This window comes from Ostrea edulis, chromosome 9 (assembly GCF_947568905.1).
Source record: "Ostrea edulis chromosome 9, xbOstEdul1.1, whole genome shotgun sequence".
Classification (NCBI taxonomy): Eukaryota; Metazoa; Mollusca; class Bivalvia; order Ostreida; family Ostreidae; genus Ostrea; species Ostrea edulis.
Genome location: NC_079172.1, coordinates 41,072,610 through 41,099,119, shown reverse-complemented (window position 1 = coordinate 41,099,119; position 26,510 = coordinate 41,072,610). Strand labels below are relative to the sequence as shown.

General features: G+C 35.5%; 1 protein-coding gene across 1 annotated transcript; it reads right to left on the bottom strand.

Annotated features, from left to right (window-relative positions):
* Positions 1-15,416: 15,416 nt before the first annotated feature.
* Positions 15,417-26,405, bottom strand: LOC130046361 (sodium-dependent multivitamin transporter-like). Its single transcript, XM_056150740.1, has 14 exons — positions 26,363-26,405; positions 25,309-25,376; positions 25,076-25,156; positions 24,832-24,905; positions 24,452-24,589; positions 21,547-21,682; positions 20,613-20,701; positions 20,016-20,128; positions 19,302-19,372; positions 19,091-19,177; positions 18,751-18,989; positions 16,708-16,808; positions 16,474-16,592; positions 15,417-15,756 (listed from the first exon to the last, which is right to left on the bottom strand). The coding sequence occupies exons 1-14, from the start codon at positions 26,403-26,405 to the stop codon at positions 15,574-15,576; spliced, it is 1,542 nt and encodes a 513-aa protein (XP_056006715.1). The 3' UTR covers positions 15,417-15,573.
* Between the last annotated feature and the right edge of the window lie 105 nt (positions 26,406-26,510).

Here is a 26,510-nt window from a genome sequence, read left to right as displayed (position 1 = left end):
TGATCAATCCCATAACTCCTGTACGCAATACAAAATAAAGGGTTGGGCAAACACGGATCCCTGGACATACCAGAGGTAGGATCAGGTGCCTTGGAGGAGTAAGCATCCCCTGTCGGTATAATTTTGATGTTTTAACTGGAATTCTACATTTGCATAAACTGGTCATTATCGAACACTTTTCTGTAAAAATGACTTCCCCACATAATTCTTCTAACCTATTTTTTTTTAAATTCAGTAATTCCAAGTATGGATGCACGGATTTCTTTCAATCTATATATTTTGTATGTTAATTTTTCATCTTATGTGCTTTCCCTGCAAAAAAACCACACACACACACACACACACACACACACACACACACACACACACACACACACACACACACACACACACATATATATAATATATATATATATATATATATATATATATATATATATATATATATACATATGCAATCACCATCGACGAAAATTTCTTTAACTTTCACTAGGGGTTTGCTTGGGGTTTGCTTGCATGATATCTACATATAGACTATGGGCTAGTAAAGGTAATGGGACCCCCCCCCCCTAGGGATTTTCGCAAACAAGTATTTTTTGAAAGTACATTGTCCCTAGATTATAAATCAGGTTGTTTGACATTTCTACGTGGGGGCGTTTACGAGTTTGGGGCAAAATACATGAAATTTGTAAAAATGATAGCCAAAAACTGGAAAAACTTTTCAGATCCGATATAGATGTCATTGACATTTGCAAACAAGTTTTTGTTGAACGTATAACCCTTTGTTTATATATATACTTGTTTGACATAAATATATGAGGGCATTTGCGAGTTTTGGGGCTAAAACATGATTTTTTTCTTTAAAAATCGACAAAAATAGAAAAATCCTTCAGATCCTATATAGACGACATGGACATTTGAAAACAATTATTTTCTGAAAGTCTGTAACTCTTTAACTATAAATCAGATTGTTAACATTGAGACCTTTTAGATTTTGGGGGCAAAAACCAAAAATTTGTAAAAATAATAACCGAAAACGGGAAAAAACTTTTCACATCCGATATAGATGTCATTGACATTTACAAACAAGTATTATGTAAACTTATGTAACCTTTGCTCTACCAAGCCCCTATCTTTGTTCCTCACGAAAATGTTAACAGCTGTGAAGGAGAAACTTCAAACTTACTGTGCGACTACATATGCCAGAAGTGGTGTTAATCAAATGTGGATTCTTAAAAATTCTAAAAAACTTTTAGTAAAATTGAAATCACAGAATTTTCCCCAAATCAATAGCATTAAAACCTATGACTTTTCAACACTATACACAACCATTCCTCACGATAAATTAAAGACTAGACTTTTTGACATCATAGACAGTTGCTTCTTCAACAAAAACGGAAAACGGAAATATTCATATCTAGTGATCAGTCATTCAAAAACTTACTTTGTTAAACACCACTCTGATTCCACGTACAAGTACTCTGAAGTTGAAATAAAAAATATGCTAGAGTTCCTCATTGACAATATCTTCGTGGTCTTTGGTGATCAGGTCTTCCAACAGTCTGTTGAAATTCCCATGGGCACGAATTGTGCTCCTTTGTTAGCTGACCTGTTTTTATATTCATATGAAGCAGAATTTATTCAAAAACTTCTACGTGAGAAGAAAAAATCTCTCGCTGTGACCTTCAATTCGACTTTTAGATATATCGATGACGTTTTGTCTATTAACAATGATAGCTTTCATTCATATGTCGATTTGATATATCCCTGTGAGCTCGAAATAAAGGACACCACAGAGTCGTCCACTTCTGCTTCATACTTAGATATTTTATTGAAAGTAGACATTAACGGCAAACTAACAACCCAACTGTATGACAAACGGGATGATTTCAGCTTCTCCATCGTCAACTTCCCACATTCATGTAGCAATATTCCATTATCACCTGCATATGGTGTTTATATATCTCAACTGATTCGATATGCAAGAGCTTGTTCTGCGTATAGTCAGTTTTTAAATCGAGGTAAGCTACTGACAAACAAGTTGATGGTACAGGGATTTCAACAGTCTCGATTGAAGTCAGCATTTCGCAAATTCTATGGTCGTTATAACGATCTAGTTCGTCAATACAACCTCGCATTGGGTCAAATGCTGTCTGACGTGTTTCATACCGATTGTTAAGCCGTTCTTGGCACACTGATTTTGACTGCGGATAACTCCGTTTACCTGATCAGGATATGGGGCTCACGGCGGGTGTGACCGGTCAACAGGGGATGCTTACTCCTCCTAGGCACCTGATCCCACCTCTGGTGTGTCCAGGGGTCCGTGTTTGTCCAACTATCTATTTTGTATTGCTTGTAGGGGTTATGAGATTGATCAGTGTTCGTTATCTTCATCTTGCATTGATAAGATGTTTGACATAAATAATTGGGGACGTTTACGACTTCTGGGGCTAAACATGATTTTTTTCTTTAAAAATCGCTGAAAAATGGAAAAGTTCTTCAGATCATTTATAAATAATATGGATCTTTGAAAAAAATTATTTTTTGAAAGTAAGTAACCCTTGAATTGTGAAAAAGATTGTTTGACATTAATGCAAGGGGACCTTTTCAAGTTTTGGGGCAAACTCATGAAATTTGTAATTAAAGTATTGTTTAAAAATGGAAAAACTTCGAGAATCTTACAAACACAATATGGACATTTGCAAAAATGTATTTTGCATTAAAGAACTTAACCCCTTGTTTATATATTAAGTTGTTTGACATTAAGGCGAGGTATATGAATTACTGAGTTATTAGTAAGAGATATTCTTGCATGCAATGTTAATACAGAATTTGTAATCGCATTGCCGTTTCAAACTAGTTTCAAACTATTGAGTCTGTGAGTAACTTCTACAATCGGCCGCGACAAACCTAAGTTGTTAGAACAGGTAGTGATAGTTCCATCGCCAAACGCTCGGCATCAGGTGTGAATGTCACGAGTCCTCGGAGATGACCTTAAAAACGGATGTCCCGTGTCGCAGTAGGTGTGGCACGCTAAAGAACCCTCAGTGCTCAATGGCCGTAAGCGCCGAGTAAAGGCCTAAATTTGAAGCCCTTCACCGGTCTTGGTGACGTCTACATATGAGTGAAAAATTCTTGAGAGGGACGTTAAGCAAGATACAATCAATCAATCTACAGTGACATAAAATGTTTGATAGTGTAATTAACTTAGTACTTCTCGTCAGATGGTGCATAATTATTTTAAACGTGAGGTGCTTAGGCAATGTCCATTTGCCATCCATAGCTGAGACACATATGTCTTGAGAGTACGATTTGGGAAACCTTTTTGCCATTGAAAATAAGATGGGTTGTCTGATACGACTTGAGAGAGACATGCAATGATATATTATATCCACATGTATTCAGAGATGATGGAGAGGTGGCCATGGTAAGTTATTGCATGGCAATTTTGTGGCAGTCAGAAATCTGCCTTTTGATTATCATAGCAGATTCTTTGACTTGAAAGGACTAACGCAAATGTAGACTCAATTCAGTAGCAACATATGCAGATTATATAAGTTCGCCTTTGGAGTTTCCCGAAATTCAATTTTGCTACCAAATTTTCTTTGTGTTTTTATTTAGGTTTCAAGTTTTATAATCATTGTTATATGAATCAGGATAAATGACAAGTATCTCTCTCTGAGCTTTGTCATACTTTCAAACACATAATTCTACACGATATTTATCTCCATATATTCGGAAAAAGTCAAATGCCTTTCCATGTTGCTCAAGAATCATATCAAATTTAGGTTCTGACTTGTTTAGATCATCGGACTTAAGTGTACGTTTTTCTACAGGTTGGATAAAAAATTCCCCCCTTTAGCACCAAATCAATATACTGAACTTTACTTATAGTTGTCCCGTGGGTATATGGGTTAGAAGGGATAGGTCCTCGGTACCTTTTGCTTTTCGTAAGTGGCGAATAATGGGACAAAAACCCATTATTGTTACGTGGGAATCCAAGTTAGAATAGGTCCTCGGTACCCCTTTGCTTATCGTAATAGGTGATTAAATGGGGTGGTCCTTTGGATGAGATCGAAAAATCGAGGTCTCGTTTCACAGCAGGTGTGGCATGATAAAGATCCCTCCCTGCTCAATGGCAGTAAGCGCCGAGCATATAGGCCTAAATTTTGCAGCCCTTCATTGGCAATGGTGACTCCTCCATATGAGTGAAAACTTCTCGAGCAGTACGTTAAACAATATACAATCAACCAACTGATTTATTGTGTTATAGTCACTTTTATTGTATGCAGAGTTTTTTAAATGGCTTCTACTGTTTTTATCATACTTAACAAGTTTGTGTATTTTCCTTGTACTTGAGTTTCTTCATTACAGAACAGACATTTATGGACGGGGAAAAGTGTCGATAGCGAATACAGGTTGAGTGAACGTCTCTTAGTCTTGCAGTTCACTTGACTCGGCGCAACTTCGTCAATGCTCAAGTTTTACTTCTAGTAACTAATTAATATTTGTAAATTATTATAACACCAGCGATAGAAACCATGCAAGGCACCATTTAAAGCTAGTAAACAATATATGCCGTTATCATTCTTGGGACTCTGTCTTATGTGACATCTTTATAAGTAAGCTGAAAATAAAAGGTGTTCAATATTACATATTACAATATATTTATCTATTTTACTATTGTAGCTTAATACAATTCATTAATCTAAATTATTCATAAATTAGTTTATTTATTTGTAATATGTCATATTCTCAATAGTCGAACCATTATTTATCAGGGTTTCCCCCATTTTTGCATTATATACTCAAAAGTAATCCATGTGCTTCCTTTTTATTGATTACATGTATATATATTTATGGGCTTCCATACATTAGATATATCGTGTGAGACTTGGAAATATGGACAACAATTTTTCTGTTGAAAGTTATATTTACTAACTCAAGATTGCATATATATCATTTAAAGATAAGGTCTGTGGATTATAGTATCTAGGAATGAACCGTTTTTCATACTGTTTATTTAGTATTGAACATGTTAATAGGTACATGTTATTTTGGGAATGTAGTATACACTGTATTATTTCGTAAGACATGAATTTGTAGACATTTAAAAATATGTACCACTTTCCATAATACACTGTCTTCTATTTTTTATACGTATTTCTCACAAATATCTTCTCTGCGAAGTCCCAATCCCGTTGTTTGTGTTTACTATGTGTCGTCTTTAATGCGGTATGGAACACCGTAACTTATTTTATACACACTTTCAAAAAATCATAATGTAGAAAAATCCCTATAGGGGGTGGGTGGGTGGGGGGGGGGGGGGGGGGGGGGGAGGTAATGTGTTACTGGCCCATGGTCTAATACATATAGTACTAGAATAAATGGAATTTGTCTATATATTTTCTAAGAAAATGTTACACATCCTAATACAGCGAATGTACAGGAAGGCATTAACTATCACCTAGAATAATTGTACTTCATGATCTACCTACGAAACATATCACAATTCCAATGGACGCAAGCTACATATAAGAAACAGAGTACACTTTGTCTAGTCCATTTCCACAATAAAGGAGAGAATTTTTATACACTGCATGTTAAATAGTTCTAAGTACTCATAAAGCTGGCATACAAAGCGTTGCAATATTTAATCCTTTTTTTCATTTTTATTGCATTTTAAATTTTCATTTGTAATGTATTTTCCATTTGTATTGCGTATTTTACATTGTATATTGTTTCATTTGTATTGTGGAAGGTGAAGATAACGAACAGTGAAAAATATCATAAATCCTACAAGCAATACAAAATAGAGAGGTGGGCAAACACGGAAACCAGGATATACCAGAAGTGGGTTCAGGTGCCTAGGAGGAGTAATCATCCCCTGTCGACGGGTCACATCCTCTGTGAACCCTATATCTTGATAAGGTAAACGGATCTATCCGTAGTCAAAATCAGTGTGCCAAGAACGGCCTGACAATCGGCATGAAACACGCCAGACAACATTTGACCCAATGATAGGTTGTATTAGCAAACTAGATCGTTATAACGACCACAGAGTTTGCGAAATGCTGACTTTAAACGAGACTTTTGAAACTCCTTCACCATCAACTTGTTGGTCAGTAGCCTGACTCGATTTAAAAAACTAATCATACGCAGACCAAGCTCTTGTGTATCGAATCAGTTGAGAGATGTAAGCACCATATGCAGGTGATAATGGAATATTGCTACATAAAGATGGGAAGTTGACGATGGAGAAGCTGACATCATCCCGCTTATCATAAAGTTGAGTTGTTAGTTTGCCATTAATATCTATTTTCAATAAAATACCTAAGTATGAAGCAGATGTGGATGACTGTGGTATCTTTTATTTCGAGTTCACAGGGATATATGAAATCGACATATGAATGAAAGCTATTGTTGTTAATAGACAAAACGTCGTCGATGTATCTAAATATCGCATTGTGGCAACAAGTGATTTTTTCTTCTAACCTAGAAGTTTTTTTAAAATAAATTCTGTCTCATATTAATATTAAAACAGGTCAGGTATGAGATCGAGGTCAAATCGTGAACGTGATCGGGACAATCTTATCAGTACATATGTGATCGTATCTGAACGGGTGTCCAGATCGTGACCCATCGTGTCAACTGAAATTTATCTATCATGACTTTGACGTATTCAACTCACAACATCTCGCATCAAAACCTGAAATTCCAGAGAACGTCCGCGATCAGCTACAAATGGTCAATCGTCTGGTTCGTGTTCCCGATTTGGGACGATCGTGTTCGTGTAGATATGTTCGTCAATCTCATTAAAATCAGATCCTAGGATACGCTCACAATCACTATCAGGGGTACAAACCCATAGGGGGGGTCATGTTAGCATGACCTTTCGCTTGGAATATTCATGAGAACTATCAGTAATCAGATTGTGCTATACAGACAATGATGACTATTTAGGCGGTTCCTGGAAATTCGTAAACAAAGTGCTGTAATCTCTCCCCCGCGAAGTTTATTCCACACTGTAAAATTGTATATTCTCGCATAACGAATTTTAACCTTTCGCAATAATGCCCAATTAATCTATTCCGTTCATACAAACAAAACGTACGATATGAAATACACCCAAATTAAATTAATTGTAAATTCCGATTTATGTATGAATAGGGATAGGTACGATTTGAATAGTTTTACTTAAATAACGCGAGGAATATAACGCCAGTCGACGTAAACGGTGCATTGTGACGTCGCATCTAGCTGCGATATGTTTTCTTTCAAACCAAACAATCGCAGCCATTTTCCTTGAATTGTGAACACCGACAATTTCCAAAACGACGCGCTGATTGGCTGACATAAAGTTCATCTGAACATGACCCCTAATCGGGTTATGTCAGAGTATACAGCGCAGATCTAAGAAGTCTGATTTTAATTAGATTGATATGTTCGTATACGTTATGATACGTGTAATCATTAACCGATGCGCTATGTTGCGATTGGATAGAATTGTGATCGCGATGTCTTTAACGATCAGGATCGACGATGATCATGGTTTGAGCTTCGATTGTACCCCGGCAGGTATATTTACAGCCTGACTGAACATTGACTTCATTATTCATTACTACATCTAGAAGGTGAACAATCCAACCCATAGCCACTAAAAATGACGGAAGTTGAGATTGATGACAACGTTGATTTGCAGCATTATTGTTTGCTTATATTATAAATACCGTGACAGATCGAGGGGCATCGCAGCATAGCGTTGCGTTTCTCTTGTAAAAGATTGACAGGGATTATGACGATTTGGAAGCACTATTAGCTGTGATATGTTCGACTTTGTGACGATGCGATGCAATACAATGTAAAACTTATACGGTACCAATTTTGATGCACCAGATGGGCATTTCGACAAATAATGTCTCTTCAGTGATGCTCAACCGAAATGTTTGAAATCCGAAATAACAATGAAGTTTTAGAGCTATTATAGGGGGAAACAGTGTGCCAAATAAAGTGGAGTCAAATTCGTCTAAGGATAAGAGTTATGCATGAGGGAGATAATCCTTAATTTTGAAATTAATTTCTAAATTTTATAACAGCAATTAATTATACACCCGTATGTTCAAGCTAGTAACGAAGTACTTAGCTAATGGGCTGTAGAGACCCTCGGGGAACTGATGCGATTATAACGACTAAAAAGTAATGACGTTGATTTTTTTTAAAATGTGATAATCAAACAATTTTCTATAATCAACAACTGACGTCAAGATTAGGTAAGATTTGATAGGATAACCACGATAATTCCACGATCAAGACCACGATTTCAGCCGTGCCACGAATCGTGATAGTGGGAACCTAGCAAAAATGTTGAATTGAAGGCCAGAGAAAGATATTTTACTTGTAGGAGGTTTTGAATTTTGCTTCCTGAGAATGCCAAACGTGAAAAAAACAAAGGAACCGACAAATCAGCTAATAAAGGAGCACAAGTGTGCAATTTGTGCCCATGGGAATTCCAACAACATTTCATGTAAAGCTGATGACGTCCATATATGAGTAAAAATTCTTAAATGACATGTAAAGACAACAAACACGGAATCAATCAATCAACATAACAATTACTTGACTAAATCGTACTAAATCTCTACCTCATACACGTAACAGATCTTATCAACTACATATTGAGTGCCTACCTCATACGCATAATATATCTTATCAAGTACGTTTATTAAGTGCCTACCTCATACACATATCTTATCTAGTACTTATTGAATGCCTACCTCATACACGTACCAAATCGTATCGAGTACCTAACTCATACACGTAACAGATTTTATCAACTACTTATTTAGTACCTACCTCGTACACATAACATATCTTATCAAATACTTATGGGGTACCTACGTCATATACGCACTAGTACTCACAAGTTGAAATTAAGAATATGCTGGAGTTCCTCATTCACAATATCTTCGTGATACGTTCTTCCATCAGTCTGTTGGAATTCCCAGGGCATGAATTGTGCTCCTTTGTTAGTTGACCTGTTTTTATATTCTTATGAAGCAGAATTTATACAAAAACTTTTACGTTAGAAGAAAAAATATCTTGCTTCGGTTTCAATTTCACGTTTAGATATATCGAAGACATTTTATATATTAATAATAATATTTTTCATTCATATTTCGATTCGATATACCACGGTGAATTCGAAATGAAATACACCACAAAGTTGTCCATTTCTGCATTGTACTTGGATATTTATTGAAAATATTAACTGCAAACTAGCAACTCAACTTTATGATGAACGGGGATGATTTCAGCTTCTCCATCTTCAACTTCCCATATCTATTTAGCAATATTCCATTATCACCTGCATATGGTGTTTATATCTCTCAACTGAATCAATACGCAAGAATTTTTTCTGAGTATGATCAGTTTTTAAATCGAGACAGGCTACTGAAAACAATGTGATGGTGCAGGGGTTTCAACAGTCTCATTTAAAGTCAGCATTTCGCAAATCATGGCCGTTATAACAATCTAGTTTGCCAACGCAACCTATCATTGGGTCAAATTCTTGGTACACTGATTTTGACTATGAAGAATTCCCTTTACCTGATCGGGATATAGGGCTCACAGTGTGACCGATCAACAAAGAATGCTTACTCCTCCTAGGCACCTGATCCCACCTCTGGTATATCCAGAGGTCCGGGTTTGCTCAACTTTCTATTTGTATTGTTTATAGGCGTTATGAGATTGATCAATGTTTGTTATCTTCACCTTTCACGTAACAGATCTTATCGAGTACTGAGTACCTACCTCATACACGCTGGTTCGCTTTAAGGGATAAATCAAAGACACCACAATTAAAACGCCAATAAAAAGACCGGCCATGACTCCCACATTGTACCATATGTACTGAAGTCCATAGACATACGCTTCCGCCGGAAACCCACGCATCATGATAGAGGACTCGAAAGACACCACCAGGGACAGAGTAAGAGGCAGAATCTTCATTCGACAGGGGATACTTACTCCTCCTAGGCACCTGATCCCACCTCTGGTCTGTCCAGGGGTCCGTGTTTGCCCAACTATCTATTTTGTATTGCTTGTAGGAGTTATGAGATTGATCACTATTCGTTATCTTCACCTTGCATTTGACGGTTGCCGACATAAATACTCAGTAGCCGTGCGCTGTCTACCTCCTGAAAATGCATAAAAGATTCCGATTCCTAAAGAAATGATATCATCACCGACGCTCCAAAAAACACAATAATCTGCAACTCCAAAGTCCGGATGACTGTACATCTTTCAGAAATAATTTTTTTCCAGCATTTTTTTTTTCAAGCAATGAGTTTGTTAAAACGGTGTTTTTCACGAGTTCGTGATATTTTCGACATCATGTAATCTGAATGTTGCCTTTTCTGGTTTATTCAAATTCCATCGTGGTTTTAATATTTAGTATTGGCAACGAAAGCTTGTTTCAGCGTTAATTAGGGCAACTTTTAAAACAAGCAAAGCTTTCCGTCTTTTACATATATGCTGTAGAGGCATACGATACTACACAGTGAAATAAATACATGTCTGCATGGATACTGGTACTGAAAATTAATGCAAATATAGTGCAAATTACATTTTTATACTTTTGTGGACATATCAAAAAATGAAATCTTAATGTACATGTACATAAACATATTAGAATATATAAATCCTCTTAAAGTTGCTTTTATGAATTAAAATGTCAGTTGCATTTAGTGTAATAATTTTCTTCTAAAGAAAGCAAAGAGTCAATAACATTAGACGATTTTTTAAAAATTTGATTGTAAGATCGTGAGATCAGAGATCTTGTACAATTGTTACGTTGTACTTAGATTAGATCAACACCAATTATCTCCCTTGCAAAAAAACCCCATCATTTCAACTAATGAAAATAGTATAAATTTTAACATGATGTATTTTTCACAAAACACTATTTAGAGGAATTACATACCCCGGAGACAGAATTTCAACTTCCAAGACGGTAACAAGCATATGTAACTATCATAAAGTGAGATCAGACATGCAGCAGAGTTTTTCAAATTAGGGCGGGGCAGACGGAGAAAAGCCTGATTTGATATTTGTCTTTGTTTGAAAACTTTTGACAATCAAATAAAAGGCCCATAGGCCACAATGCTCACCCAAGTCACATTTCTGCTTTTAATTTTAAAAGATTTGTTGCTCTCCTTATTCCCATGAACTACTTTTATCTTATTCTATGAACCCTACAGGGTCAAGACTTAACCGCATTTGAATCTACATGTCTACCAGTAATCACATCCTAGCAATCAATTATGTCGCAGTTGATCTTGAGATAAAGCTTTGTAAAGGTGTTTTTCTTTACCGATATTTCCAATATAGAATTTGAACATTATATTGTGGCCCCACCTATCCATAGGGGTTAATTTGGACGGATTTGAACCTTTATTGTGTGAGGAATCTTCAACTAAATTTCATCTTTTCTAGCCCAGTGATCGTTGTGAAGATATCTAATTGATCCATCTAATTAAAAAAAATAATAAATTATCATTTCCCCTTCATTTGAACCAACTTGGATGCCCTTTGCCCAAGGGATACTCTGTTCCAAGTTTGGTTAATATTGGTTCAATGGTTCTGGAGAAGAAGTGGATAACCCTTTACCTGATGGAGCGCACAAACATGTTCAGATCTCAGATGTCAAATATGCAGATGTAGCCCATATATTAAGAGCTTTAGTAGTGCTGTCACGGGTCACAGAAACAAAATATTGGGAAACTTTTCCTGCAAAAATAATGAACGCATCTTTCTCATAAGTTGAACTTTCTCCAGAAATAATACGTAGGAGAAACAACAGAACTTCGCACACGAGTGAACAACATCGGGCTTTGTGAAAGCTAAGGGACGATTTACCGGTATTTTATTGAAAGTAGACATTAACGGAAAACTGACAACTCAACTGACAAACGGGATGACTTCAGCTTCTCCATCGTCAACTTCCCATATTTATGTAGTAACCTTCCATTATCACCTGTATATGGTGTTTATATCTCTCAATTTATTCGATACGCAAGAGCTTGTTCTGCGTATAGCTAGTTTTTAAATCGAGGCAAGCTACTGAAAAACAAGTTGATGGTACAGGGGTTTCAACAGTCTCGATTGAAGTCAGTATTTCGCAAATTCTATGGTTGTTATAATGATCTAGTTTGCCAATACAACCTATCATTGGGTCAAATGCTGTCTGACATGTTTCAAATCGATTGTTAGTCCGTTCTTGGCACACTGATTTTGACTACGGATAACTCCGTTTACTTGATCAGGATATAGGACTCACGGCGAGTGTGACCGGTCGACAGAGGATGATTACTCCTCCTAGGCACCTGATCCCATCTCTCGTGTGTCCAGGGGTTCGTGTTTGTCCAACTCTTTATTTTGTATTACTTATAGGAGTCATGCGATTGACCACTGTTCGCTATCTCCACCTTTCATCAGGATATGACTGTCATTATAATTTGTAGCAAAGGCAAAACATTAGAAATGTAAATACATGTATTATATAAGTTTGTATTTAAGTTGGTGTATATTATATACTGTTCTTTATCTTCGCCTTTCACTTATCATTACTACACCAGAGCCAAATTTCAATCACATATGGTCTTGAATCAATTACCTCTTGGCAAATAGACAAAAGATTATTTAATGGAGTTAGTTTATTCATACGGAAATGTAACAATGCAAACGCAACTACGTTAAGGGCTTCCATAGTAAAATGCACAATAATCATGGGGTGAAATTTCACCTCAAATTCACAGGTATCATTATACATGTTACGGTTAAACACCGAAACGATACTACCCATATGTTGACTGTGACTGAACTAACGTAAATTCCCCTCATGGTAATTTCCCATGACGTCAGTAGAATATCACGTAACACTTTATTTTTGGAAATCAGCAAGAGGCCCTACTTGTGAACAAAAGTTCAGGTTCAAACGGGTAACCAGCTGAATTTGTATTGATATACTCTGAAAAAAAATAAAAATTCTTAACATAAAAAAAGTTAGGAGCAAATGTATACTAACCATGCTGTAATTTAACAACATATCAACAGTCATCAGCGAATTACCGGAGTTGTCCACATTCTTATATATATAATACCATTGATATACAAGACAGAAATTGTTCTCCGCACTTTTCAAACGCATAGATATATCTAGATTATATATCAAAAAAACTCGTATTGTTTTTTTTTTTTTTTATAGCAGATGAACCTGAACTTTGCCACTGTTTATGTAGTATGAGATCATGTACATGAGGGAATTTTTAAACGCATTAGTCATTCAGATTAGGGGCGATTTCAAGGTCACAATATCATTTGAATATCACCTTCGTGCATACTACACCTGTATATATTAAAAATGGAGAATGGTTTGATATCATACAGTAATGATATACATAATCATTTGACAAGAGATGTTTTCACGTATACAGCTTATCACTTGGTAACAGCAGTAAATAACGACAAAATATTATGACACTTTCCCCGCGATACAGCTATCAGAACATGTACGCCGTGACGTACTTTTTCATTGTGACGTCATATGGTGCGAAGTGCACAGAGGTACATTTATAACAGCACTGTGGTTTTTCTCGGATAGCCTTAACTGAGTTGCGAAACTGATAGCACGATGTCCTCCCTTCAATATACAGTGCTTTATTCAAGGTTCTTATGGCATATTCAGTAGAACAGACAAATAACGCCACAAAGATTTCATTTTACGTAGCGTTGTAAAATTGCATGCACACAGTACTTCAACCGCAGAAAAAAAATCATTTTACAGTTGGAGGACGAGAGTCATAAAATTTTATATTTTGACCTATTATCTATCTGAATCAGCTAAAAAATTGAAAATGGGTAAAAAATGTCATACGGACCCTTTTGTGTTGGGCGCAATCAATTGTTTTAGGGGGTTTTCATAATGACCAATGGCACGTAGAATCATCTTCCAAAATATCATGCATGGTGGAAGTGTCATCCTCAAAATATTTCAAAATTCAAACCATCTGAAATAAGAAAAACAACTTTGTTTTAAGATTAACTACAAACATCTATACAATATTATAAACAGCAACAAAATAAATGGCTATTTTCTATCTATACGCATGTTTTCGCTTTGTACTGATCAGATTTCTGAGTTTGTTTTTATACCAGTATAAATGGAAAGCACATTTCCTACACAGCGTTATTAATTCCCGTATTAAAGGGAAAGAAAACTTTAACCACATTGTTGCTTTTATGAATAAAGTATTACTTACTGATATCGTAAATGACAGTCTTTAACAACAAAAATCCTTGCTTAACAATTAAATCAATATTAATCTATCATATATATTAAATTACCCACCGTTAAGAGAACGGCAATTAAAGTTTAATTGATGACGTCACACCATCAGTTCCGGTTTATTTCATTAGCAGCATTGTAAACATGACAAGTCACGAACAGTTAATTTTGGAGCCGTATAGATTTGAGCCCGTTCTTTCGCAAGAAGACATTAAGAAAAGAAGACGTTCAGTCGAGTCGCAGACCAGGTAGAAGGTACACGTTTCTTCATACAAATGTCTCGAACCTTAATTTGTCATTACGCAAATGATGGATCCACAGTTTACATAGTATTTTCTTTCCAGATGACTTGGTTGGGTCAGCATTTAAAAAAGACAACAACACCTTTTTTCACAACCCCCCTTCGCACTAGCGAAATCAACCGCTTGACAAGAAAGCATCAACCTATTTACAATGTATTCGTAAAATCTACCACATGCACATCTTTGATGACCTTGGGATCTCATCATAACAGGAATAGACGGTTTGACGTCAAATTTATTGATTTTTGTGGTCTTGAATACAAAAGAGTTCCACATCATGGCAGCCTCTAAAGATAGCGGGAATTTAGATTTTTATAATATAATTAATTCTATCATTTATCATGTAAAAAAAATTTGGGTTGCCTTTCCCTTTAAAGGGACTGGTTCACGACTTTTGATAAAAAAAGTATTTTTCATTTTCGATGTTAAACATTAAAAATATAATTCATTTAATGTTGACAGCCAAAATGTTGACCTTCTGAATGCAAGTTTAAAAGCAATATTTTAACCTTAAATCCGTGTTATGTAAAGAAAGACTCGAATATTTTATGTATACAAACAAACAAGTGAAATATTGATTTTATAATATAAAGCATCTTATTTTTGCATAGTCACAAATTTTGATTTTTAGATGACATATTTTACCTTAAAAATGCTTGAAATGTGAAAGATATGATAAACTTATATCGATATCAATTTCTTTTTAAAATTTTGTAAACCATAACACGCCGCAATCTTTGTTTAGAAAACAAATAACAAACTCTCTAAAATGAGCTTCTTTGATAATTTATAACCATAATTATTATGTTAAATCTTTTAAACACATTAGACAGTAGATTTTGATCATTAAAATTAAAAAAGATTTTGGGGAAAATCATGAACCAGTCCCTTGAACATAAGAAACCCAGGCATGTCAATTTGATAGTTCTATGCCTTCTCCTGCAGAAAGTGTTCTAATTGCACTTCTTCATTTGTTTCAGTAACATCTGACATCACATCCGCATTATTGGTCAGGGGTGAGAGATAGTCTTTGTCGTTTGTACCGATGTCTTTCTCCATATTCGTAAATACGAAATGTTGTTGTGTATAATCTTTCAGCAGTTCCTCCCGCTGAAATAGAAAACTACTTACAGCACTGTATTTTCAATGTCATTTTGTGGTTTCCATTCAAGAAAAAATAAATCATGCAAAACATGACCTCCATCGCACAAAATCATCATGACTAACTTATACAATAAGCGACCAATTTGTTTGCGAATATTAAACACTTTTAAAACGAAAGATCTACTTCTAATTGATTGAAGGGAATTATCAAATTAACTTTTCTAATTATATGTCAAAGAGATATCTGAACCTTATGTCGAAATTTTCGTTAGTTTGATTTGTTCCGTATCGTGGTATCATGTAGACATCGAGATTCTGTTTAACCTTGTCATCACATAAAACATTACTGACACTATACAAAGTCTGGAAATTACTTTGCTGGACTCCTAAGCTTTAGATGCGTCAAATCTCTTGACACACACACAAAAAAAACCAACCAAAATATTAAACGCAAAATTTTTACATAGATTTTTCTTTTACTTTAGCTCCAAAAAATCATTAAATGGTGTGTTTACAGTTGGATCCCTTTAAGAAACAGTTTTCCGGACACGTTGTGTTTTCAAATGTTACAACTTTTAAAAATAGATGACATTCAAAGTGAATAGTTTTGTGCAAACTGATACAGTGTATACTATCTTACAAACACGATGCAAGATCAGTAAATTCACATGTAATACTTTATCGTAGAAGACCAATTATGAAATTGTTTAGTAAGTTGTTAACCTTGTCAAACGGTAGTCCAGCGTAGAGTTTTTGTCTCAATGATTTTGGTAAGAATGACATGAAAACGTCAAAAAATGGTAACATAAATCGCACATCCGGTTTGTGACCATTCGAATGATCTGAAATGAAATTACAAGTAATACTTAATAAAGGAGATGCTAAGTAACAAAACCGACATTCTCTCAACAAATATTTTCTTTGGTGAACAATCTGGTTAAGATTTGCAAATAATACCTAGAATCAAAGCACTTAATAGACCAACAGCAAGGCAAATAACAATCGCTATGGCCGCAAGCCACATGTAGGAGATGGCGTATAATTTGTCTAGTCCTTCTCTACAATATAAAATAACTAATTAGATAAATAAAAAAGAATACAACACCATTGCACCTCATTGTTGTGTAAATAGCATAAGTTCCAGATGATAATATGAGACAGAAACAAAAACACATTCTTTATGCAAAAAATGTAAATTATATACACACACAAAAAAAGAAAAGATTCACCGAAATAGTTTTTATTTCAGAACTTTTCCACTCTTACTTTGAAAAGGAGCAACTATGTATGCAATATTTGCCGCGTATATCTAAGAAATGAATTTCATTAACACACTTCATGAAGCGTTGCAATTCATACCCACAACCGATATATTCAGCCCATGTAATAAATAGAGGATATTCAAGGTTTTATGGTTGGATTGTATTCACGGGTGAAATAAATTCTATATATACAACATTAAAAACATTGCATTTAGTGTAAGGTGAAAATAACGAACAGTCATCAATCTCATAACTCCTATAAGCAATACAAAATAGATAGTTGGGCAAACACGGACCCCTGGACACACCAGAGGTGGGATCAGGTGCCTAAGAGGAGTAAGCATCCCCTGTTGACCGGTCACACCCGCCGTGAGCCCTATGTCCTGATCAGGTAAACGGAGTTATCCGCAGTCGAAATCAGTGTGCAAAGAACGGCCTACAATCGGTATGAAACACGTCAGACAGCATTTGACCCAATGCGAGGTTGTACTGACGAAGTAGATCGTTATAATGACCATAGAATTTGCGAAATGCTGACTTCAATCGAGACTGTTGAAATCCTTGTACCATCAACTTGTTTGTCAGTAGCTTACCTCGATTTAAAAACTTACTATACGCAGAACAAGCTCTTGCATATCGAATCAGTTGAGATATATAAACACCATATGCAGGTGATAATGGAATATTGCTACATAAATATGGGAATTTGACGATGGAGAAGCTGAAATCATCCCGTTTGTCATACAGTTGAGTTGTCAGTTTGCCGTTAATGTCTACTTTCAATAAAATATCAAAGTATGAAGCAGAAGTGGGCGACTCTGTGGTGTCCTTCATTTCGAGCTCACAGGGATATATCAAATCGACATATGAATGAAAGCTATCATTGTTAATAGACAAAACGTCATCGATATATCTAAAAGTCGAATTGAAGGCCACAGCGAGAGATTTTTTCTTCTCACAAAGAAGTTTTTGAATAAATTCTTCTTCATATGAATATAAAAATACGTCAGCTGTTTATTACATTTCCTTATATTTTTCCTCGGGATTTTTATTTGTCCCTGTATAAACACTGATAAATAGAAATCACTTGCACCGCGCAAAGATATCGATGAAGCGAGAAATCGCCATCTTGGTTCTTATGTACTATACTGAATGCAAGGTGGAGATACATGTATGTGTAGGCTATATATATGTAGGCATAATGTTTACTTCACAGCCCAAGATCGACTCTTGAGTCACTCGGATAGAAAGAAAAGTCATGTACCAGGAAAAAGCTATATGATTTGCAGTATTTGCTTTTGTAAAAGTTTTAAACTACATTAAAACTTCCCATAGCATGCAGTATTGTCGCAAATTAAATCCAACACAGTAAAATGCACGCACACAGTCAACCGATGTGATCTGAAGTCATCTGGTACATTTTCCAAGACAGGATGCATTTTAGGCCTATGTTTTCATAAGCGGATCAAGCAACCCCCCAACCTTATTGAATCTTGAACTATTTTGGGGTATTTGAATTAAAAACATGAAAAATTATTTGTAGATAACATAAATTGAAGGCGGTCTTGTATATCGCGGTTACATATTGCTACAATTAGTCCCGGTTGTTATTTTCACACTGTAAAAATAACACTTTCGTCATTTTCACAGTGTGAAAATAACAACTGCAAAAATATCAATTTTCATTCAATTGATAAATATCAGTATTTTACAGATGAAATGTAATAAAAATACACACGGTATATAGTCTTCCGTAGGAATGGCGGCCACGCTGGATAGGTCTGAAAAAGGGGACTGCGTAGACGTTGAATTGTTGAACATATTGAACGGGACCGAGTTATTTCCAACCATGTGAACACAATTATCATTAGGTGGCATTTCCAACCACGGTTCCCGCCGAAGTGTTTTCGAGAAATTTTTCCCCATTGAAATCCAAAATGTAACTACAATGCTTGCTATTCCTCCGCATAATGTAGACTGAAAAGAAACAGGGCAAACAGGCGGTTTGTTAATCTTAAATAACATACATTTTTAAAGAATAACATTGTACTGAAATTGAAATATTGAGAAAAAATTACCTTCGTCGTGGACCACGGAACAAATACTGCAAACAAAAACATTCCGGACAAACTACCATTAAAACAGCCAAGAATTGTACTGGAAATCTAGAATATAAACATCAGTTTAACTACCATTAACACAGCCAAGAAATCTAGAATGTAAACACCAATATTAATTACGTATTCGATACTGGGGATATGATGTAAACAATAAATACAGATTGTATACCTGAGATACGGGTCCTTTGATTTCTGCTATCATAAATGAGACGGCAATAGCAAGTGAACCGTTGAGAAAAACTAAAACAAACAATAAAGTAAATAAAGTGTTAGATAATTTTATTACAATACAGTTATAGAAAATCTTTCCAAACAGAATTCTAGTACTTCCTATAAGATAACACAGTACATTGATATAGAGTTCTGGTTATTTCCATCTTATAGCAAACTGAAAGTACGTGTAAAAACAGTATTCAGGCACCTGGACCCTTATTCACAAAATATCTTACGACTAAGATCAAAATTTATGAACACTGTAATTTTCTTATTTTTCATTTCTTGTAGATTTTTTAAATTATTAATATGATTAATATGTAAAGTACATCCATGGTTTATAAAACTTTAATACATACTGACGGCCTTGTAATCGGAATTTGATTATCAGACAAAATTATTTTTTCAGCTTAGTCGTAAGATTTTTGTGAATAAGCGCCCAGATCCCACCTCTGTTATATCCGAAGGCCCATTTTTGCTCTACCCTTATTTTTGCATTCTTTATATGAGTTCTGACAGTGATCACTGTTAAAATTACCCTTTCATCCATCCCTCGAGTACGTCATCTTTCAATTCACTGTCCACAATACATAGACACGTAAGATAACATTAACTAGAAACGTCTACTACTTTATCTGAAATAAATTAGTATCTATCAATTATAATTTACCCGAGAGCTTGGACAAGATAGTAACTCGTGAATCAGGGATGGAAGGAAAGATCTGCTTGACAACGTCCTCAGCGGTCATTGCTGCTAAACTACTTAAACCAGAGGACAGGGTACTGAAAGAAATATTCTGGTCAGTTTTCATTTGTTGTTTTAAGAACGTTTGAACTGTTTCTTTGAAATGTCATCTAATTTAGGCATTTGGATATGTAAACTATTTGGCGGATGAAGAAAATTCCCCAAAAATAAAAGCGTGAAAATTCCTATTCATATAAATGAAACACCTGTTAAACAACATTGCATCTAAAAAGAATGCTAAAGTTTCGAACTACTTCTTGGAGAAAAATCTGTCCAATCAATTACCCAATAGACGATAGTCAGGCAATAATGTTGTATCTAATATTGCAAACGAGATATTTCAGACATGTTCTCTAGTTTACTTATTGTTCAACAAAGATCTGTCTTTCCAAAAACTTCATAAAGAAATGTCATGAGTATATATTCCTCTCGTGGCATTCAGTGAAAATGAAATGTAATCAACGTGGCTATAAAATACATGTATGTATTCACATGTAACTTTATATTTGAACATGATATCACCTTAATGAGGCGCTGAATAAAGAAGCCATGAACAATCCGGGCATTCCTGGAAGATTTTCGAAGATCTCAAGAACCATATAAGGAATGATCTATCAAAGAAAAACATTTATGAAACTGAATGTCAAGGTCTATTCTTTGGACTTATTGATTTCAATTTGGGTAACTTCATCCATATAGTTACACAATATTACTTCGTATATTGCCTCTTCTTGATGAACTACTGTCATGGTGAACAGTTATTTACAAAACGTTGGTTTCTCTGTTATACGATCATTCATCGCTTTACATTCCATTCTAAGAATGTTTCACTCATATACAGACATCCACAGGAGTGGATGAAACACCACAAATCTTGACTATGTACGGCTCTGAAGGCAGTAGCCGTGGAGGTTTTTTTATCGTGCCAAACCCATCAAGGTTCCATTATAAAGCGACATCCAAAATATCCGTAATATTCACATTTCTTGCCCTTCGCAAAGGAACGTCACCTCCTGTGTCAAACGTCTTCGTCTTCGGTTTGACTCGACGTCATTACATGTCTTAAACATCTTTGTCTTCGGTTTGACTCGACGTCACTTACTGTGTTAAACGTCTTCGTCTTCGGTTTGACTCGGCGTCACTTCCTGTGTTAAATGTCTTCGTCTTCGGTTTGATTCGGCGTCACTTCCTGTGTTAAATGTCTTCGTCTTCAGTTTGACTCGACGTCACTACATGTTTTAAACATCTTAGGTTTGACACGGCACAGGGTCGAGAGTCGTACCTGGGTATCCCAGTGATGAGGTGAGTGCTCTAACTACTACACTACCGTGACTATGGTATTAATACTTTTCCTAGGCATCTCGTCTCTCCAAAAACAAAGCAAAAATTTGTGTTCAAAGCAGAATAATGAAACAGGAGTATGTGATATGTATTTTGCTATGTTCCATATGCATACCTGGTTGGGGTTCTTGATTTGGCCAGAAGTGAGGGGGTCGCAGCGTTTCGTATAATAGTATGCATAAGCAACAAGTCCTTCAAATAATGGCAAAGAGAGGGTGATGCAAAACACTGGAGCGGCTATCAGAAGTATTCTAGAAATATAAATACAATCTTCAACATGCAGATCCTTTCATGATATTCAAATGTGAATTAAAGTCACGTCATCAAATTGTAATTGTATGTTTGCATCATTTACATAAGAAACTTGTCTCATATTTTGCGATTGTAAATTTTGTGGATTTATCTTATCAGCAAAATTTCGCAAAAAAAAAAAAGGACAACTACAAAATATACCTCTTATACGGGATTACCAATTTCGGTCATTTTTCTATGGCATGTCCAACGTTGCAATATTTGATCTTTTCCATTTGTATTGTATAATTTTCCATTTGTATTGTATAATTTTCCATTTGTATTCTATATTTTCCATTTGCATTATATAAGTTTGCATTTGCTTTGTATAATTTCCATTTGCATTGTCATTTTTTTTTTATTTGTATTCTATATTTTCTATTCATATTGTATAATTTACCATTTGTATTCTATATTTTCCATTTGTATTATATAATTTTTTCGTTTGCATTGTATAATTTCCATTTGCATTGCAAAATTTTTCATTTGTATTGTATACGAGGGATTGTTTGTTTTGATTTGTTACGAAGGATTTCATTAGTTTAAGTCCCACTTATATTTAGCCGTCACCAGCTGTAGGCTGCAAATAGACCTACTATGCTCAGCGCACAGTGGCGTAGCAGTGGGGGTTCTTTAACGTGCCAACGTCAGTCGCAACACGGGGTGTCTGCTTTTAAGGTCACATTATCGGTGATTCTCACTTTTGAATAGCCATGCGTTTGGCGAAGCATTAGCTATATTTACGTCTACGGTTTGATGTAGCCATGACACGACTAGAACTCGAGCATGCGACCTCACGGTTACGTGCCAAAGGGTATATCACTGAACTACCGCGACCGGTTCCATATAGGACTAGTTGAACATACATGTATGTAGCTAGCAATGAGGAATCTTGTGCCGGGCGACCCCCTTCCCTTCACAAATATGATATTTTGTTTATTTTGTATAGAAATGTCGAAAAAAGCATGACTGTACGTTTTATTTTGTCAGAACGCACTTTTTGCAGGGGACTTCGCCCTCCCCCTGCACCCCACCCCACCACCACCAAGACTTTGCCCTGGACTCACTAGGGGTCTTAAGACAGTCCCCAGACATCCAGCAGTTTACTGCATCCTTTCGTTCAGAATTATTTAGATCAGCCAGTGACTAGTTTGAATGTTCTGGTCAAAATAGACGCATAAAAGCAATTAATGGGAGGGGCGGGTCACGCCATTGCAATTAGCAAAATACGGTACATTCCTTTGAAACGTGGCTCTTGAACTTGACCTCTTCAACATCTCGTGCATTACCAAATTCGATAAACGGTAACTCAAGCTTATTCCAATGAATAGTTGTAACAAACCATACTCGATGTTAACAATTGGTGGGGACCCAAGGTCCAAGTCCCCTGAATCTACTGAATTCTGACTAAATAAAATGTTCATGCTTTTCTGGACAGTTCTATAAAAAAAAAAATCATGTGGGGGGATGGATTCACCATTGCTAGCTCCTGCCATTGCCGCATCAAACCTAAGACATAAACATAGGTAGTGATTGCTCCTTTGCCAAACGCTCGGCATTTAAAAGTGAAAATCACAGGTCTTTCCGACATGACCTTAAAAATAGATATCCTGTGTTGCGGCAGGTGTTGGCACGTTAAAGAACCCTCATTGCTACGGTCCTGTGCGCTAAGTACGTCTACATCAGTAAACAATTCTCAAAGCAACGTTAACTAATGAAATCCTTCGTAACGAATCAAAGTAAACAATCCCTGGGATACAATACAAATGAAAAATTATACAATACAAATGGAAAATATAGAATACAAATGAAAAATTATACAATACAAATGGAAATTATACAATACAAATGAAAATTTATGCAATGCAGATGGAAAATATAGAATGCAAATGGAAAATTATACAATACAAATGGAAAATATAGAATACACATGGAAAAATATACAATGCAAATGGAAAATATAGAACACAAATGGAAAATTATACAATACAAATGAAAAAGATTAAATATTGCAACGTTTGACATGCCATATTTTTCATGGAAATGGTGCTTGTTTCATGATACAATTGACATTTGCAAAAACTGTCTCGGAAAACAAGTAGATACAAAAGAGCAAAAACATTATATTATGTACATTAAGTATGTATCCCCGGAATTGCACGAAAGCCTATTAGAATCAAGCCATAATCGAACAAAAATAAACAGAAAGGCGTAATAACGCAAACTAAGGCGTTATTACACCTTTCGGGAAGACGTAATAACGCAGATTCAAAGGCGTGTCAATGCAAAAAAGACGTAATTACGCCTTTTCAAAGAGTGTTATTACATCTTTACAAAAGGCGTTATTACGCCATTCGTTTTATAAAGGGGTATTAATGCCTTTTAGCGACAGGCATGATAACGCTTTTCCCCTCGCAATTAAGCCTTTTAGCGTTAAAACATCTTTCAATCCGCGTTAAAACGCCATTTTGAAAGGCGTAATAACGAATATTTGCGTAATTATGTCTTTTGTTTTCGTTATAACGCCTTCCATTCTCCTTTATTATGCCTTTTGAAAGGTGTAATAGCGCCTTTTTGAAAGGCATGATACAACATTTTCGTCTTATAACACATTTTCACTTCACGTTAGTACGTCTTTTGTCGCGTTATAACACATCTCTGGTTATTTTCCCCCATAGTTTGATCCCAATGGGCTTTCGTAGAATTGAGTACCACTATAGTTAACATACTTTTTGGCCCTGCTCTTCGTGGGTGTTGAGGATATCCGCTGTATAGAGGATTGATTGAAGCCAAGACTTATGTTTTTAATCGAATTCCCAATAAACAATGTCCAGAACGTGTGTCGGACAAACGGATTGGGGTTAAAGCTGCAACACAATGCATCCGTTGATTATCTAGTATAATAAACTTTTCTGTGTCATTTATCAATGGAACAACAAGATTGTCTTATGGCCATCGAGCAGCCTTTGCTATTCTATTTTTATGAATTTAGCTTTAGAGTGTTTGCACTTTTCTTTTTACATATAGTTCTAAATTATCAATATTTACATCACGCGTTAGAAGCATTAATTATATGCTCATGAGAGTGCATTGAAATACCATCACATACTCTATTATATCTAGTCTTTTTGTAGCTTTGTTGATATTGAACACATTTCCTACACCTCCAGCAGAGATGGTTCCCTAAAATGATATTTCAATTAAACAAGTTATAAACTTTTTAAAGATTTGGAAAACATCACGAAAAGCATCAAACTATCTCATTCTTGAAATTGTTTTCTACAGGTTTGAAAACCATTGTTTATCAAATTTTCAAATGAAACTATGACCTCATTAAACTGGTCTGTATTTACCTGAATTAAAATGGCCGCTATCCCCGTCATCATTACCACGGTCTGGAAGACGTACGTCCAAATCACTGCCTTTATTCCGCCCTGAAATCAATACCCCAAATGTCACCAAGACTCTAAATATTCTACGACCGGAGCAACAAATAAAGATTACGAAATTTGAAGACGGATATTGCGTTCCCTTGAACAGATAGTAATCATCAAATTGAAAGAACAAAGTTCTAAAAATATCTCACAATGGATGTGTACAACATGGCTGCCAAGGCGACTGCCAGGACGGAAGCCCAATATGGTAAGTCTGTGACTTTAAAAGGAATAGAAAGAAAAGTTATTCAACGTTTATATTTTTACGTTTTACTGACTTTGAAATTAATTTTCTTTTTAAATAACATTAGGTCTTATGAAACACTTAAGATCTATTAAATATAGGAATAATTTTAATATCGATTTTCGTTAGAATCGAGAATGAAAGTGAAGATATATAGCGAACAGTCATCAATCTCACAACTCTTATAAGCAATACAAAATGGAGAGTTAGGCAAACACAGTCTCCTAGTTAAAACTAGACTGTTGAAAGTCCTGCACCATCAACTAGTGTGTCAGTAGCCTACCTCGATTTAAAAACTGATCATACACAGAACAAGCTCTTGCATATCGAATCAGTTGAGAGACAAACAAGTTGATGTTACATTGGTTTCAACAGTCTTGTTTAAAGTCCACATTTCGCAAATTTTATGGTCGTTATAACGATCTAGTTTGCTAATACAACTTGTCATTGAGTCAAATTCTGTATGACGTGTTTCATACCAATTATTAGGCTGCTCTTTACACACTGATTTTGACTGCGGATTACTTCATTTACCTGATCGAAATATAGGGATCGTAGTGGATGTTACCGAACGACAGGGGATGCTCGCTCCTCTTAGGCACTTGATACATGTACCTGGTATGTCCAGGGTCCATGTTTGCCCTTAATTCGGTATTCATTATGGGAATTATGAAATTGATCGCTGTTCGTTATATTCACCTTTTCATGCTAATTGCGGTGTTTAAACTGAGTGAATTCAAATCGACTTATTTCCCAAAATCAAATTGTTTGCAGCGAATCTAAAGCAAAACGTAATCCTTTTTGAGTCGACGAAAATATCAAGAAGTGACAATTTCGCGGTTTATCGTAAATTCAAGGTTCACACTGGATTTCCCGGTTTACAGTATTTTGAATTTATTCGTTTGTATTATTGTCATACGTTATGGGAAATGATAGCCTCTACAACAGTGCTTTCTACAAACCTGACTCCAAAGCAGTAGCGGGACCAAACAGCACAATGCCCATATAGAATATCTGCAAAGTAAACTCCAGTATTGTTAATTAGGAACATACATCATATAATGTTTGTAGTTTGCATATGAAATGAAAATCAGTTTTATGAAATTCAAC